Source organism: Rhea pennata, chromosome 1 (genome assembly GCF_028389875.1).
Source record: "Rhea pennata isolate bPtePen1 chromosome 1, bPtePen1.pri, whole genome shotgun sequence".
Taxonomy (NCBI): domain Eukaryota; kingdom Metazoa; phylum Chordata; class Aves; order Rheiformes; family Rheidae; genus Rhea; species Rhea pennata.
In genome coordinates, this window is record NC_084663.1 from 86,149,695 (window position 1) to 86,168,570 (window position 18,876).

At 42.7% G+C, this 18,876-nt stretch overlaps 1 protein-coding gene across 1 annotated transcript; it reads left to right on the forward strand.

Annotated features, from left to right (window-relative positions):
• Positions 1-3,830: 3,830 nt before the first annotated feature.
• On the forward strand, positions 3,831-18,701 carry LPCAT3 (lysophosphatidylcholine acyltransferase 3). The gene is made up of 13 exons (XM_062594686.1): positions 3,831-4,008; positions 12,961-13,068; positions 13,196-13,302; positions 13,455-13,548; positions 13,669-13,706; positions 14,776-14,954; positions 15,366-15,474; positions 15,963-16,049; positions 16,366-16,532; positions 17,182-17,329; positions 17,839-17,997; positions 18,103-18,229; positions 18,356-18,701. Exons 1-12 carry the CDS (start codon positions 3,912-3,914, stop codon positions 18,217-18,219), a joined length of 1,410 nt encoding a protein of 469 aa, XP_062450670.1. The 5' UTR covers positions 3,831-3,911; the 3' UTR covers positions 18,220-18,229; positions 18,356-18,701.
• Positions 18,702-18,876: the final 175 nt, after the last annotated feature.

The window sequence follows — 18,876 nt, forward strand, 5'->3', positions numbered from 1 at the left end:
CTCTGCACCCTCCATGTTCTTTCCTTGTCTTACCGGCTTGCCATTGCAGACTTCAGTTGGATTTAATTCTATCTTGACTCTTGCTTTTCCAGTATCTTCCTTCCTGTCCATTTTCAATCCTAAATTCTAACCCCCCCCCCTCCAGCTAGTCACCTTGGCCCTCAGTTACCTATAATTGGAACTTCTCACAATGACTGGTATCTGAAACAAGATAAGCTCCTATGACTGCCAGGAAGAAGAGGCACTGGAAAGACAGGTTACAGAGATTCCTGTTTCAGATCCTCATCTCAGAGGAAATGGTACTAGAAGGAAAGTCCTACAGGAGCTCTTGAACTATCTGGGGTCACGTGCTGCTTGAACAACTTGAATATGCTCAATTAACTGAAGTTTGAAAAGGCTTTAGCATTTCATTTGGAAAGTTCAAATTTATCAAAGTTACAAGCAATTGAATACAGAATCTTGCAAAGGAAACAAAAAGAATCTTAGGAGCAGACACTGCTACTGAAACTCTTCTGTGACAGCAGTAAATTACAGAATGAAAAGTCTAAATGTTCATATGCACTTTATTTTGCTATACATGTGGCTAACTGACCACAAGTTCTATTTACACACTACAATATATTTTTGTTTATTTTACAAACAGCAGACATTTCAAATAAGTTACTCCGTGAGCAAAAGGAGTGTTTCATGGGTTTCCCTAAGCTATTCAAGAACATAAATGAACTATACCAGAACTTTATCCAGTCCAGCATACAGTCTCTAATTCTCCCTTTTGCTGCCATCTTAGGTCAGAGCTGAGGATGGAGCGCTGAGAACAGGAGTTCATGAGGATACCAGATGAAAGAGACTGGGTTTTTTTGCTGGCTACAAATGTGGCCTCCAAAATCAGAGGGAGGCAGAAACTGAAGGGGTCTACTTCTGCCAGAAGACAGGAGTTCTACTTAGGCAAAAGATGTACCTATGTATGTAGAAATCTAAAAGCAATGCTGTAAATAGTAGTGGCAAGCCAAAAAGAATACAAGTGATACGAGGAGAGGTTATTCTGCCATTTTCTGGTGATCTAAAGTTTAAGAGACTTATTGAGCCAGAAATTGTATCTGTTTCTTACTATTTAACTGCCCTCAATGATCTTTCTTACATGAATTTTCTCATCACTTTTTCTTTAATGAAATTACAAGAATGTTCTCTTGTCAGAAAACAGCGAAGTCCAGTAGGATAGATTTTAAGAGCTTGTAATCCCAGAAGAAGTGCCAAATCTGTGGGTTAATTTAATTTTATCAGATTGAATCAGGAAGATTGAATCTGAAGTGGATTCCCTCAGTGACAGTGTCTACAGGCCTTTTTTTCCCAATCTTGCTCTCCATTTTCATGAAGTATGTTTGAACATGGTACCTTTGAGATGTTCATTCCTTGTCAAATCTGACTAGGAAAAGTACTGACAGTCAATATGCTCACAGAGGCCTCATTTACTTAGGAAACCAAATTTAAAAGCATAAATATGGAATTAAGCACAGAAGTGATAGATTGGTATTCAATTAGGTTTTGAACTTTGCAAAAAGCTTGGTTAACTGTGACCAATTAAGGTGAACAAATATGATGTTCTGTATATTCTGTAAACTCTAACCTGAGGGACTCAGATACCTCGGAGGGTTTTTAAACCCCTACTTCTGCAAAATGACCATCTTGGTCTGCCACCCTGCAGCTTTCCTTTTCTAAGCATGCCTTCAAAGGACTTCTGGAGGTCAAGGTCAAGATTGAAATCTCCTTTTGAGCAGCTTGGGACCATTGCCTCTTGTTTCACTGTGCACCTCTGAGAGGAATCTAGCTCAGCCTTCTTTTGCAGCCACTCACTTTGTTTTCTATCCAAGGTGCAAGACATTGCATTTTTTTAACCTTGTGAGGTTTCTGTCAGACCATTCCTTCATTCCTTCCATTCCTTATGATTCCACTTTCTGCACGTTCTCAATCTGCTGTACTGCCTATTGTACTAGGAAAATTACTTTTTTCCAAGACTACTTCCTCTTTCTCCTCCACTTCTCTACCTTTGCCACTATTCAAACCCTAGGCAGGAAACGGAAGACATGAGAAAAAAACACATCAGTAAAATTGATGCTTGTTAAGGCCTATGTCCAGCACATGATCACAGCCTCAAAACACATAACAACCTCATTGTCCGAACTACACCTAAGATGGGAGAATCCTATGCACTACTACAGGCTGGAAAACAACTGACTAAATAGCAGCTCTGCAGTAAAGAACCTAAGAATTCTGGCTTATTGCAAGTTGTACATTAGCCAGCAATGTACCCTTGCATCACTGAAAGCTAACTACATACTGGGCTACACAAACAGGAGCCAATAGGTTGAGAGAAGTGATTATTTCCTTCTGTACAGCACTGATACAGTTTTTATTTGGTGCACACTGTCCATTAGGGGTTCCTCAGCAGAAAAAAAATGCGAACAAACTGGAAAGAGTCCAGTGGAGGACCACTAAAGAGGTCAGAGAGCCGGAGCATAATGTGCATGGTTAAGCAGAGGATTCTGGGTTTGTTTAGCCTGGAAAAAGGCTAGAAGGAATCTAATAGCAGCAAATCTCCCTGATTAACGTAGTTTCCTAAGTAAATGCAGCCTTTTGTGATTTTCAGTCTTCCTCCCAAACAGATTAACAAGGAGTGGCATCTAATAGCTGCTGCTGCTGCTGCCGAAAGGGTGGTTATAGAGAGAATGGAGCCAGAGTCTTAGAGCAGCATGGCAGGACAGGAGGCAATGGGCATCACTTTGTGCCTATTACAAGGGCACTACAGCACTGCTACGGGTGACTGAAGAGGCTGGGAAATCTCCACCCTTGGAGAGGTTCAGAACTTGCCTGAACAAGGCCCTGAGCAATCTAATCTAGCTTTGGAGTCAGCCCAGATGAGCAGGGGTTGGACTAGAGATCGCCAAAGGTCTCACCTCATCAAAACTTTCTGTGAGTCTATGATTGCCTGTCTATGGGCAACCTTGCCCACCTGAATGACCTAGCAGCAAAATAACAACATAGATAAGGGGTAAGGGATCACATTGACTGCAGCTCAACACCAGAAGCTTTTGCTGGGGAGGGGAACTTAAAGTAAGAAATGCACATACGGATGTCCACATGAAGGCAATCACCTAGGGGAAAATCCACCAAAGGATGTAATGGGTGTAGAAAAGACTATGTAAATAGACCCACCCAGTGACTACAAAGATCTGGGTGCCCAGCATACAGGGCAATGGATAGTTCTTGTCATAACACCTGGTATGTGCTGGGAGAGAAGTGAGCTCCTCAGGGCCACAGGAGCCAAGCAGCAACACTTTGGCCTCAAGGAGTCACCCGGGTTGCCCGACCCGCCCCGCTGCCGCAGGTACGCTGAGCTGGCGGTGGTCAGGAGGCTCCCGAACACGTCTTGCCTACGCATGAGGCGCTCGGCGCTAACGGAACCCAGTCCCGCGCGCACGACCGTTGCTTTCGCACCACCTTCTCCGTTCGCCTCGTGCCCGCGAGTAACCCCTGCCCCGCCCCCTCCTCCTACCCCTCCCCTGCCCGGGTCTCTCCTGTCCCGCCACAGCCAATGGTGAGGCGGGCTCCGCCTCGCGGTCCCGGCCCCGCCCCCTCCAGGCCGGCTGAGCCCAGCCCACAGAAGCGCTTTCTCCAATCATTGGCTAAAAGGGACACCCGCGGCACCGCCCACTCTCGGGGTAACCTTTGCCTTAGTGAGCGCAAGGCCCTGCCCCGCTGCCACAAACTGACCAATAGAAGGCGCGCAGGGGGCGCGGTCGGCCTGGCGCAGCCAATGGGCGCGCAAGGGGACCAGAGCGGTGCGGGGGCCGCGGTGGTTGGTGCCGTTGCCGGGTTCGAGGAGCAGCCGGCCGGCGGGGCGGCCGGGGGAGAAGATGGCGGTGGCGGGGTCCGGCTGGGGCCTGGCCCGGGTGGCGGAGGCCCTGGGCTCGTCTGAGCAGGCGCTGCGCCTCATCATGTCCATCCTGATGGGTAAGGGAGGGTAGAGAGCGTAGCGGTCAGGGGTGAAAGGTCTGGCGCCCCGGGCAGGGCTCCCCAGCCCGGGCCGGCGCTCGCCGCGCCGTTCCGGGGGAGTGGGCTAGGGCAGGCAGGTGCCGGCGCGGGGCCTGGGACGGGCAGCGGCAGCGCCGTGCCCGCGCGAAGCCGCACCTGTTTCCGCGCCGCCGGGCCGGGCCGGGCCACGTGTGCGCGCGAGGAGCCGGCGGGACGAGCGCTGCCGCGCGCCGCCCGAGGGCATGTGCTGGGGGCGTCGCGGCAGCGGGAGGCCGGGGGATGGGTCCACCTGCCCTGTCAGGCCCCCGTGTCGCGCGGCCAGGGAGCGAGTCCTAGGAGGGTCTCGCAGCAGACTTCGATTTGGAAACCCGGGGCGGCACATCGGTTCTGCCGGTGGAGGAGGGGGAAACGCTGCAGTGGGCTGGAGGGATAACCTGCTGCGAAGCTGCACAGAAGAACCTGTGGCTTTCCCCGCAGGAAGAATAGGATGCAGTATTTGCAGGTCACGTTTGAAAGGTGTATATAAACCCTGCATCTTGGACTGAGGAGGGAAACCGTGGCTTTGAGACCTATAGATCTAGTCACTGTGCTTCCACAGTATATGCTTTCTGCATGCTGTGAAATGAAGTCTGTGTTTTGGGGACTGTGTGGGACATAACAACTTTGTTTACAGTTCTTCTGATGTCTTTTGTGCCAGTGCCAGGTACTGCATTTGTGCATGTGAGCATATGTGCTTGGAGGTATATACAGTTATGACTCTCCATAACCTCTCTGAGATGTGGCCCTGTCCAACTGTAGGGAGATCTCTGCCAAGAGACATTATTAGTGTCTGCAGTAATAGCAGAGCTATGTAGGAGTGGCATATCATCACATGGACTGCCAGGTAGGGTGGGTAAAGCATGCTAGCTGAGTGGTGGTTAGAAGTACTGGGATGTTACCCTGTGCGCCACCTGAGGTGAAATTAGTGTTGCAAAATACATCATTCCTATGCATATCCAACCATGAGATAAAGTCACACATGAAACTGCTGAGGCACTGGAGTTGTGATGTAGGCTAATAATTGTGGGGGTTTTAGAGTTCCTAAAACATTAATTCAAATGTATGATCAAGCTGTTTGTAAAAATCTCCAGTGTCCATGAAAATGATTTTTGAAAACTTCTGATGCTATAGTCACTTAGCAGAAAGAAAATTCAGGCTTCTCTCTGAAAATAAGAATACGTGTGAAGGGGTTCAGCTGCTACTATATGCTCTGCCTATAATAAAGTTGCCTTGGCCAACTAAAAGCATGATTTTTAAATTAAAAAAAAGATAGAAGAAAAGTTGGTCACTTTGTAACCTTGGTCTAGACCAGACTTATTTTTGTTTGGCTTAATCCACTAGGCATAAGTTCAAAATGAATTGGAACATTCTTCACTTACATGGTAGATATAGGGGATTGAACTGATTGTCATTTTGGACTTAATTTGGATATTAGTTAAACCAAACATATTTCATAAAGAAAAATGAAGTAATGTGAAACATGTACAAGACATGCACATAAGGCAGCATGCCTTAATCTAACAGCTCCCCACAGCAGAACAGGGAAAGTCCTGCCTTCTCTGACATCTGTTTCTGGTATTCTAATCATGAGCTTATTCAATTTACTTGCCTGGCAGAAATCTAAACCAGAAAAAGCAGATAGTTTACTCGTGGGTTAGTCAACTGAACCAACCAAGGGACTAGTATAACAAGAACTGGTGCGGAAAAGAGGTTAGAAAGTGCGTGGGGAGGCAGACGCTTATTATAGAGTGTCAGGAACATTTGCAGAACGCACCTTGGACATGTTCTCAGAGTTCCTTTTTACTTTTGTAAACAGTAAGCTGTAATATGACATTAGAAGGCCCTGTGTGCTGCCTGATGTCCTATGGGGGAGCATAATCACTTACTTCTTCAAAATGAACAGCAGATAATTACCACTTAAATGATAAGAAGAGATGCCTAATTCAGGCAGTTCTGACACAAGTCTGACACTCTTGGGTATCGTTACAAACACTCCATATACAGTGCTGACATCAAGCGACTGAGATGGCATATTCTCCCTTGCTGATACAGACCACTGTAGCTGGGGACTGGGACAGTAGCCTGGTACTCTTGCAGGGCATGTAGATTTAACATATTCAGGCAGAGCAGGTTGGCTCCAGGTTTCATGGTTAATGGCTAGGTAGGAAAGCATTATACTATTACATAAAAGGGAGTGACAACCACCACTCTAGAGCAACATGAGAGGAGGACAAGAAGAGTTGCCTAACTTGTCACTGGCATTAAAATAAATGCTTATTTAATTGCAACTTAGCTTACAATCCTTCCAGTGTGACTGAGAGCCCTTACCTACGCCTGTTGGTAATGCAGCTTGAGCTGATGATCACTTCATAGGATGGAAAAAGGTATGAATGAAAGACAGAAATTGCTAGAAGCCGGAAATCATACTAGGACAGGCAGGGTGCTTCTCCATTACTTCCTCAATTGCACATGTTTGCAAAGATCTGCATAGAAAGTTATTTCTCTTGGCTGTATCTAATACTGTTGAGTTATTTCAGAGGAAGATAATGATGATGAAGTAGCATAGGGTGTTCCAAAGCTGAATTAAAAGGTTGGTGCTTGTTCTTCCCTCTGTGGTACAGTTCACCATCTGCACTATGCAGTTTTTCTGCTAAAACTGTTTGCAGGGCCCCACTGTTCAGTAGATCACCAAAAGCTGTTAAAAATAGCTCTCTAAAAAGGGGAAGAATGGTAGAGGACTTTGGACTTGTATTAATTTCTGCAGAAAGCTGGATTGTCATTGAAAAAAATAGTCTGAGTGAAATCTCTTGCTTTAGAGTATTCACTTAGTCATGATCTGAAATAACCAAAAAATGTGATTTAAAACTGTTAACAATCTGCCACTACTGGCAAAAAAAGAGTTTAAGATGAGGCAGAACAAGAGAAAGAGAAGCAACAAAGTACAGAAATCAGAGTAGTCGTAAACAGTAGCACGTTTTCTTGGTGAATAGATGAAGACTATTATGAAGAAAATCAGGAGGATTTCATTCACAGCTTTGTATTTAAATCAAAGAGACACATTTTGTACATTGTGCAATTTTGAAGCAAAGAATACAATTAGAATGAAGGCCATTACTCAGCTCGTTTATGCAAATTTTCACCATATAAGAGGTCTGAAGTTTACTTTTAATCTTGTACAATCTTTGAAGCAATTGGGCTGTAATTAGGCAATGTTATCAATAGCAGTAACACTTAAAGCATGAATCTGGATCCTTTCATTTTAAAACTCTAGTTTTAAACTAGATACTAGTGTGTCTAGTTTATTAATGTCTGTCAATCATATGAAACTATCTTTTGAGATATTTATTCTGCCTTATATTCTTCAGTATTATTTTCAAGGCCTAGTGTTCCCTTAAGAGAAAATACATCTCTAGGTCAGCATGGAAGACTACAATGGTCTTGACTCTCTACCTACAGAGTTACTTTTTAGTTGTTGGAGTAAGGAGCTCAGCTGTCATAGCTCCTTGGAGGAAAGAGCGAGGGAGACGTTTCAGCTATGGTTTCTGAGTTGCTGCTCTCTTTCCTCTGGAAAGAGGCAGGTTTCTTTCCTGCTGTCACCATTCAAGGTATAAGCCAGGATACAGAAGGCCCTGCAGCATTGTACATCTAGGTCTAAGGTTGATCTTACTCCCTGTCAAAACTGTAAAAGAAAGAATGATCCCAAAGAATTACAGGTGTTTATCAGGCCATGCTATTATAGAGTGACTTGCAAGCTACGGGATGTGTTCTCCTGCAGAATGGTGGGGGCAACATATTGTTTACAGCCCTGAGCCAGAACTGATCCTGTTGCTCTGCCCAGACTTGGCCAGGAAGAGCACCTGGAAAGTGTTCCCTAATGTACATACATAACAGTGACCTGCAGAATTAACACTGTGCCTACTGAATAGGTGCCATATCCAGCTGCCTTGTTTGCACATGGGTTTTATGCCTTCCTCTTCTGCTCCCCACCAATGTTTGACATCCTTTACTTCTTGCTCTCTGCATCTTTAAGATTTTTGCTCAGTAAAATTCACCCAGTGATCACCCCATACGTGATCACTTGTCCCAGAACAACATCCCAGTTGGCCAGCCAAGGAAGAACCTTACCAAAGGTAAGGCAGACAACTAGTTTCGATTGATTAGAGATAGAAGAAGAAGGGGTAAGAGTCAACATTTGTCCCGCCACAGCTGTTAAAATCAGTCCACTAGGAGAGCAGTCTTTTCTGTGCTGCCTCTTTTTTCAACTCCTAACTTCAAATACATTTTATTCCTTAAAAAAAATAATAATTTGGAGATCTGTGTAATGGAGAGCTTCATACAATATCTACATTAACAAGTAACAGAGCACAACAGGAGCAGATCTGTAGAGCAGATGATATGTTGTGAGCAGTACCTGATCTCCTCAGTGCTTGACTTGTACAGATTTATTTTGGACTTGCTGTAGTCTGGTCCTCTGGACTGAGTGCCCATTAGCAGCTGGAGCCCATTTTCAGTTCAGTTTCATCTAAAAGGAATCCAGTTCTCATGCTCCAGGACAGCTCTACTTTGCAAACTAAAGCACATAAGTGGACTTGAAAAACATACTCCTGAGCTGAATTATTTACTCATGTACCTGCACCCGATGTTAAACAAGGTGTGAGATTTCACTGAATCTTGTGGCAAACGTTATAGACAGGAAAAGAGAACACCTTTGAAGTCAAAATAATAGGTAAGGCTTTCATTTTAACATATCCTCTTCCCATTGTCCCATTACTTCTAGTTTTAGCATTCTTATACGGAAATGCAGACTATTGGTCTGCTAGATTTAAATAAAGGTGGAGCTAACTGATTAGCAGAAGAGAAGGAGAAAAAAAATGAAGTCTGATGTACTCTCTCGAAGATAAAATGAAACTAACACATAGAAAGGGGGAAATAAAGGGAACAGAGATACAAAGAGGGTTTCTGATGCCCTTACTTGCAGCTTTGTTTCTGGAACAAGACAGTCCCATTCCAGAATGTGGCAAACTTAACAACACTGTTTTTCTTCTACCTAATTCAACCTCTTGATCATTTACTTCTTTGTTCTTTTAGATTGTTTTCTTGGACTACTTGGGCATTGTGCAGCAATCCATTATTCTCCCAAACGGCTATGGGAAAACCAACCTTTCACTCAAGTTCTAGGGTTCTCTTAAGCAGAGTTTGTCTTCTTGTTCCCTTAAAATAAGGGAGGAATTTATCATCAGAGGCATATCACAGCTGATTCGACCCTTTGCATTCTATAAAGAGTCTGTCTAAAGCTAAAAATAAGCTTTGTACACAGGTCACTTTTCAACTTCATTGTACATAGAAAAGGAGAATTACCTCTTGAGAAGGCTGTCTTCTGTTTCTTCTAGGAGCATTCCAGCCTGTTTCCTGTCTCAGTTTTGTTTGCCTCTTCCTGAAAAAGCTATAGAAGATTAATTTGGCAGACTGGAATCTGGTTCACAGGGTCCCTCAGCACCAAGAACTGATCTATTCCTGTTGGGCTTGAATAGCAAAAGAAAAGCAATGTGGCATCTTGAATCTGACGTATCTAAATATGACAGCAAACTTTCCATATGGCAACATTAGCTTCAAAAACTGCCTTTCTGCTTTGACTGTGCTAATTCATGCTATTTCAAGGACACTTTAGTGGGATGGTATGGATACTGCTGTTGTTAACAGAAAGAATAGCTAATTGTTTAACAGCCAGTTTTTGAGTGCTCAAAAATACACAGGCTGACTTATCCACAATAGGATCTTCATTAAGTATTCATTTCCCTCTCGGAGTTGTATCTGCAGTATGGAATAGGACCTCTAAAACTGAGAACATGCTATGTGCAACAAAACTGTAACTAAAGTGCAGCCCAGAGTGCCAACAAGTTGCTCTGATACCATAAAAATTGTGACTTTTGAACCTGAACAGCATGTATGACCTATGCCATACAAGACCAAGATTTAGATTTGTTGGTTTCCAAAAATATATATAAGCTGTGCATGTTAGTAGCTCTTCAGTTGCAAAGGCTCTTCGTAATTTGTTTTGTTTAGAGCAGTATTTCCCAAATGGTGATACAGTCTCCTGGGGGGGAGCTAAAAAGAAGTAAGCATAACAGGTGAACTAGGTCTTTTTATTAAAGAGTAAGAACACTTGTTGGGGATGGGGGGAAATAGATAAGTTTTACTACTTTCAGAAATTTGATGTACACTATAGTACTTGAGTCAAAATTTAGTTCTCTCCACAGAGATGGCTGAAGCCAAAAGAACAATTTTTTTTTTTCTGCTGAAATTAAGAGTATTTTGCAAGATTTGCACTGATTTTAGAGAAAGTGGAAAATCATTGAAAATATTATTTTTAAACCACATGTTTCAACAAAGTTGTACTTTGTGTATATTTCTGGTCTGATTTTCTTTCCCCTTGCTCAAAAGATGGAAAAAATATTTCCATGATAAACCTCAATATTTTAAGTTTTGATCTGAACTGATGGTAACACTTAGTTTCATAGCACTTTTAGTGCTTATAGTTTAATAGTCTGTTAAACTTCAAGTGGTGCTACCTCACAGGGAAATTAAAAAGAGAGAGATTCCCGTCTGTACTTTTTGAGTAGGAGGCTGGCAGGCAATATATTTTTTTTTCTTTTATTCATGTGAAATGTTCTAACTCCTTGAATTACCCCTAAATCCCCAGAGAGCTAGTGTGATGAACTCTCTTTGATAGTTACCTCTTTCCTCCTCAGATGGTATTCAGGGGTAGTAGAAGAGCATACATCTGATTCTAGTGTGAAAGAACCAAGACCAAGAACCAAGAGGGGGAACAGGGGGAATCAAGGCAAAATAGCTGATGAACTTAGGACAAGGGCATAAGGGGGGGCAGAGGGGAGCAAAGAAACAGGTACTAAGAACAGAGGAGTAGTAAGGCTGAGACCGGAAGCAATTGGGGAAGTGGGGTGGAACTGCGAGCCGGCTAAAGGAAAGAATGGAAAGGCTGCATGAAGAGCTTGAGAGGAGCAGGAAGGAAAAGGAAGGGTTTAGATAAGGCATTCTGTACAGGAACGGGAACTGTTTTTGCAGGAGGGAAGAAGGAGATTGAATACAAATTCAGGAGCAAGATTGGCAGCTTTTGTGGGCAAAGAGTTACAGAATGTGGGACTGGCTGGTCGTTGAGACGGAGAAAGAAGCCTGGAAAGTAGACTGATGTGGGGTGCAAAAGTAGATAGAAACAGGAAAAAGAGATGGCAAGAGGCTGAGGAAGTAGGGAGAAGCAGTTCAGATCCCAGAAGAAATAGATATATATCTGGGCTCAGTAAAGCCCAAAACACTCAAATTCTGTCACTCCTTTTCAAGGGATTTGGGGGGAAGGAAAGGACCATAAAATGGCTCCTCCAGTCACCCCTCAGCACCTTAGTTTCACCAGATTGTGATGCATATATTTTACCTAACATAACAGAGTTCTTCGTTCCCTCTCATAGTAGTGACTTAATTTGGCCTTACTTAATGGAGATGTTCCATCTGTCAACCATTTCCTGGCAAAACCTGTATTTCATCCCCTTTTATTAATGTTCAGTACAAGAGATGACTACCTACTGCTGCTATTATTCCATTGCTTCCCTTCAGGTAGCAGAGATTTATCCACTGCTACAGATTTCAACTAGATTAATAAGCAGTATGGATGCAAATATGATGGTATGTGTTGAATTTTTTCCTTTCTAGCTGGACAGATATTTGTTGTTGGTGGTTTTAATCAAGATGAAAGAACACAAGCTTGCAAAGTCAAACAATCATAATTTATGAAATGCCAGAATTAGGCTGCTTCTGCTATCCCACTTCAGCTCCATTATGCATATACCTTTAGAAACACTAACTGCATGAATAGACTTAAAATACCTGAGATGGACAACACTTTCTCTATCAATATGTATTAAAACACAATATATTTATTGTTTAGCAAGGGGTAGTGTTTGTTGCATGCTATGTGGACATCACCTAGATGACAGAATTTAATTTACTCATGGGATTTTATGTGGCACTTCTCTACCATAGTACAAGCATGCTTCACAAATGTTTAGTTCTCACTGAAGCCACAGATGAATAATCTGGGGATATTCTCAAATTAGAGTGGAAGGTAGCATGCAGAAAATGCAAGAAAAAAAAAAACTCTTTCCACTTACTGTTGCTGTTCAGTATGAAATTCTTTTAACTTTTTTTTTTTCAAAATACTACATGCGTAGTGCCAAGTAGATTCAGTTATAACTCTGTATGCCCAATACTTAATAAATTGGATGCAAATGTGAATTAGACTGAAGAGTTAGAAAAGAAAGAATAAACTACTGGAGATCATTTGGGGAAAGGTGGGATTAAAGTTGGTCGGCATCATCTAAGAACTCTGTGGGAGAAGCAGGGATTGAATTCTGTAGGACAGTGTAATGGTATTAACCATATAAATTTTTGTTTGTTTGTTTAAATCTAGCTGCATGCCACATTCACTGTATTTGTCACAGAAATTGGAAATGAGTCAGAATACAGTCCCCTAGCCTCTTAAATAGCACAAATCTGATTTATTTCAGCATGATCTATCTCACATATTGAATGAGGTCACAAACTGTAATCATGAAATTTCTTATACTTCAGCATCAGCTTTGGTATAATACTGTTCCTGTTAATATATTTTCTTCTTTATAATATATAGAGTAAGTTTTCTAGTATCTATCCCCAAGATGGTAATCTAAAGTTAGGAATGTATAGTGTGATCTGTAGCCATGATTTATCTATGTAAGTCCATTTACCTAGTAACATGTTCAAGAACATTAATTTGAACCATTACAAACATTACTGCTTGTCTGCACCCATTTATGACTTTTTAATTTTTTTTCCCCTACTCAGGATATCCTTTTGCCTTGTTCCAGCGCTATTTCCTCTTCCAGAAGGAGACCTACCTCATTCATCTGTACAATGTGTTCACAGGACTCTCAATTGCTTACTTCAATTTTGGTAAGATGGGTTGGGGAGAGAGCTGCTTGGCCCAGGGCTTGCTGCAGCGTGGAAGAACCTGTAATGGGAAGCTGCTGAAACATCATTTCTACTTCCTCTTTCTTTCTCTCTCTCTCTCTCCCCACAGGGATGCAATTCTTTCATTCCCTGCTATGTGTCCTAGTGCAGTTCCTCATACTGAGACTTATGGGTCGCACGATCACTGCCGTCTTCACCAGTTTCTTCTTTCAGATGGTAAAATTCTCTTTCCTTTTGTATCTGTTTGTAGAAAAGGGCCCTCTGTTCAGTTTTTCGTTTCCCAAAAGAGACTTTGGTTGAAAAGTGGAGACAGATCAAAAGGTGCTGGAGGAATTAGTTTGAATAATCCACACAATGGTTTCTTTCAGACATACCTTATGGCTGGATATTACTTCACAGCCACAGAACATTATGACATCAAGTGGACAATGCCACACTGTGTCTTGACTCTAAAACTGATTGGTGAGTGATTGCTCCTTGCTCCTCTTATGTTCTGCAAGACATGTCTCAAGGAAGAGAGGGCTGATTGTTCAGCCCAGCTAGTCCATCACAGGTCTTCACATAGTTGTTCCTCTCCTCTAGGTCTGGCCATTGATTACTATGATGGAGGAAAAGATTCAGTGAGTACAACCCTCTTTCTCCTTCACTCTTTCTTCCCCTTTCCTTACCATTCCAGTGAGGCAGAGGTCAGAAAATCAAATTCAAATGATGCAATTTAATAAGCTGCATTCACTGTTTGGTAAAAGCCATACCTGAGAGGAGCATCTGTGAGTGTATGAGGGCACCAAATTCCAGCGTGGAAAAAAGTAATCTGAGACAGAAGCAGTAGTGATTACAGCCAGAGAAACACTTCTTCAGTGCTGAGTCATGTCAGAATACTATTCTGTCCCCTTCAAATTCCCCACCATTGCCTTCCCCAAAATCAATAGATTTAGATTCCCGACCTGCTTTGTATCTTGTGGGTAGTAATCCTTTAACTTGCCGACCACAAACACTGAATCTCAGTTCCTCTTTTTCTTTCCCTTGTTTAGTCTCATCATATCCTTGTGGATAGTTGCTGTTTACCCTTTTTTAGGGTCCTGTTAGTAAAGCAGACCGAACAATGAGAGAAGTCACACAGCACAGCATGTAGGAAAGGACAGAACACTTTTTAACAGCCTCTTAATTTTTCTTCAAGTGCTGTGTTCCACATCTCCTGTCTGGGGCTTCACCTAGCCTTTAACATCCATGCAATCACTGCTGATTGCAAGAAAATAAAGCTTGGCTGAAATTTCCTAAGGTGAAGTTTTGAACATTTAAAGGGAAAGACTTTATATAAAGACTCATAGGGCAGTAAGGTCTTGTAATACTCTTCTTGCTGTTGCATTCAGTGACTAGTAGAAGTCAGAAACACTGCTCTTACTCAGCCTACTGTGCTTGAGGGGATATATGTCAGTAGATCCCTTGTTTTGAGCTTATTGGGGAATGGAGATGTGTGCAATTCGTCTCAATTATTGGATCTTGTCACTATTTAAAGGTGTTGGGGACAGAAGGGTGGGGAGAGGAATGGACGTGGAACACAGAAAGTGGAAAGTTCCTTATATATGGAGAGTAAGAACGTAGACCATAAAGGAGGTAAGTTGAGAATGTAACATCCAGACCTAGTATGAGATCCCTGGGATGATGCTAATGCCATTCCCTTTGGTACAGGAGTTCCTGACCCCTGAGCAGTCGCGATTTGCTGTCCGGGGAGTTCCTACCTTGCTGGAGGTTTCAGGATTCTCCTATTTCTATGGTGCCTTCATGGTGGGGCCTCAGTTCTCCATGACAGACTATCAGAAACTGGCAAGGGGTGAGATGACTGACGTTCCAGGCCAGAGACCCAATAGGTAATAAGAGACACTTAACTCCCTACCTCCTAAGATCCCAGAATACCTTTCACCGAATCATCCATACATTCCCTGCAGTACAGTGCCTTCTTACCTGAACACTGAAGTACTGTGACCAGAAGTGCTTTAGAAGAGAAAGCAGTTTTTTCCAAAGTTGCTCATAAACTCTCTGCACAATGTCCTAGCATTGTTCCACGGCGTGAATGTCAGTAATTGTTTTGCATTTTCAGTACAGATCCAGTGCCAACCTGGTAATGCTAACATTCCAAATGGAGGCATCTGCTGCAGGGGATGTGGTGACTCCCTATCACTATCTCCCCAACCCTCCATCTCTACTTCTGTTTTCTAAATTATGAGTTTGAAAGTCTCATTCCAATGTTCTTCTTTGACCTCCATTTTTTTCTTTCTCAGCTTTGTGCCTGCTCTCAAGCGCCTGAGTTTGGGCCTGTTATTTCTAGTAACCTATACCTTGTCAAGCCCATACATCTCTGATGAATACCTCATCTCAGATGATTACATGGTATGTATTAATGTGGCAATTTGGGCAGATTATTTGCAGATTATCAGTGTTTCTGTGTCAGTACAAACAAATGAGGATATAAATTCCAGATACAATTATGCTAATCCCAAAGTCTTCCCAAAGTAGCTATTTCATTACAGCCAAATATTAGTAAAGGAAGTAAAATGATGTATCAATCTTTTAAATGTAAAAAAACCATAAACGAATAGCTTGGTGATCGGTCCATATAGCAGTCTCAACACGTAGATCAGATTAAAATGAAAGACACTGGTAAGATCTCATCTACTCTGTCTCATTATTGGCAGTCAACTCAGGGCTGCTCAAGGCACCTAAATTACTGTCTTTTCCTGAAGTGCTGGAAGTGAATCTTCTTACTTAGCCTGCTGTATTAGCTGCCATGCATGATCTAAGAAACGTTAGCCTTTAGGAAAACCAGCCCTCGGGAATAGTTGGCAATCTTTTTACTCTGTTTCACTCTATCTCTGCAGGAGAAGCCTTTCTGGTTCCGTTGTTTTTACATATTGATCTGGGGCAAAGTTATACTCTACAAATACGTAACCTGCTGGCTTGTTACGGTGAGTCTAGAAGTCTCTTCAGAAATAAAGACAAAAGAACAAAGGTAGCATCTTTGCAGCTATTTAGTATGCTCTTGGACTTGACACTAAATGGAAATAATTCAACTATCTGGAGAAAAATGTTGATCAATTTAGCCTGCTATAAATTAACAAAGGCTAACTAAATAAAAAGGAGGCAGCTTTTAATCCATTCTTCCAACTGTAGTGGTAAGCATTCTCCACTGTGCAAAGTGAGAGCTCAAGCTTCCCCAGTTCTGTCTTCCCCCAAAAGGGTGATGTTTTCTTCTTTTCTTCTTTCCTGTATCTTTTTACCCAGGAAGGTGTCTGCATCCTTGTTGGTCTGGGGTACAATGGGAAGGATCAGAGTGGAAAGCCTATGTGGGATGCCTGTGCCAACATGAAAGTCTGGCTGTATGAGACAACGCCTTTGTTCACAGGGACCATTGCTTCTTTTAACATCAACACCAATGCTTGGGTGGCCCGGTGAGCAGGACAAACTTTTCCACTTCTGTAACATGCCAGTAATTTCTGTTTCAGGTAGAACCAAGATCCTAGGCTGAGAGGGAATACTAGGGGAAAAATTTATCAGTTTTCAGTTCATAGACTCTTCCTTACCTTTTGCTCCTGGCTGCTGTCCCTACTGAAAAAGGTTACTGAGTTGGATAGACCTTTTGATATAATCTGTCAGTTCTTTAATGTAGGCAAAACATTGAAGATGGTAAAAGCAGGATGGGGGACCTGTTAGGGGCAGAAGTTAGAATGGAACTACAGTGAGCCTTGTGGTTCTCTTGGTCTAAAAAGCTGGTTCCTACACTGTGCTTCTTGATTCATGACTGTGTAATGACTTGACTGGGCTTTGGTTCAACCTTTGCTGGGATACAGAAAGGAAGATATTTTACAGTTCAGTTGTGTATGTTGTCAGACAAACCATCTCTCCCTCTTAGCTGAGACTTTTTTAAGACAAAGGCTGAGGTACATTTTTCCCTGGTAAGAGGAGCTGTCTTCCTTGCTCCTGTCACCACAGGAATATGCAAGGGTATATGGTCTCCTGGGCCCTGCATCTCCCAACATGGAGAGGGGAGGACAGCCAGCAAACTAGAAGGACATTGAGTTTGTTTCTTCTCTGCCCTAGCTACATCTTCAAGCGCCTGAAGTTTCTGGGTAACAAACTGCTGTCACAGGCACTGGCTCTGTTCTTCCTGGCCATTTGGCATGGGCTGCACTCTGGCTACCTGGTGTGCTTTCAGATGGAGTTGCTTATAGTCATCGTTGAAAGACAGGTGCGCTTTGAATTACCAGGATGGGATGGCATGTCCCCTTCGGTCTGTAAACTGCCACAATGAAGACTTTGTGTGGATTAAATATGAAATATATGTGCTCACTTTGAAAGTGGTGTTCAAACACTAGTCCATTCTCAAAAGTTCAGTTAGTTCTTGACTTCTGCAAGGGCAAGCCATAAATTTCCTGTAGAAGCTGAAAGGAAGGAAACTAGAGAGCTTGGCACATGACTAGAGGGCAACTGAAGAGCTTGGCACCTGGGAAGTTGGAAGACAAGCACATGAGCTGAATGCTTCTGTTAAATCTCAGTATGAGAGAACAACATTCCATATGTAATCTCATTGGTTTTGGATTAAAACTTTGAGCAGGACAGGATACTCAATGCCCTTTTTTGACTCACTGGTTATTGATATTGATTTGACACAATTGGATAGATACTTTAGTTGCAAAACCTGCATTTACAGCCATAGGCCATCCAACTCAGGAGAATTCTACTTTTTCTTTAAACTAGGTCATAAACCTTGTTCGGGACAGCCCTACCCTAAGCACTTTGGCCTCCATCACTGTCTTGCGGCCTATCTTCTATGTGTTGCAGCAGGCTAACCACTGGATGTTTATGGGTTACTCCTTGGTGCCATTTTGCCTTTTCACCTGGGACAAATGGATGAAGGTAGTTAGTAGCTTCAAAAGGATAACCTTTTTCTCTGCATGTCTTTTCATGCACGCTTGGCCCAAATCTGCTTGCTGATCTTCAACCATGCCTTTCTCTTTACAGGTGTACAGGTCTATTTATTTCCTCGGCCATGTGTTGTTCTTCACTTTATTATTGGTGTTGCCTTATATTCGTAGAATAATTGTGCCACGAAAAGAAAAGCTAAAGAAGGCAGAATAGCAGCTAAAAGGTAAGGCTGCACTGTGTTCAGGAACACTTACATAGAATCGTGCACTTAGATTAGGAGGGGAGGTGGAGCGGCAGCATTACTTCCGAAAGTGAAACATGAAAACAACCTAAATCTTTTCTTTTCCAGATTGTACCATGTGTGCATTTGTAGGAGTCAGTTTAACACTCCAGAAGCAAAAGCAGCACCTGCCAAGTTTGCTGTGTTGAAGTATGACTTCTTTCAACATGAGGGGGAAAGAGAAAGCACAGGGTCAGAGATCAAAAAGGAGGGGTATGGAGGAATTCTTCCTCCAGATCCTCCCCTTACTATATGTTGCCTTATCTCTCTGCCACCCTCCAGTGAACACTCTTGTCTCTCTGCTGATATCAGATGATTGTAAGACACTCAATGCAGGCACTCTATTGGAATGGAGCCACCTTCTGACTTTTCTACGTTTGTCATCCAAGATAAAAATTGCTCCTGTTCTTTTTCATATCTGCTTCAGCTCCTTTCCTCTTGGGTGCATCCATGTGGGAATTATGAATCGTCTCCCACCCACAGAACAAGGTAATTCTAAAGGACTGAGTAACATGAGCTACAGGTTTAACAGGGCACAGCCAAGAACTTCAGTTCTGAGACAGCTTTGGGGTGCACCCCTGCTATAAAGA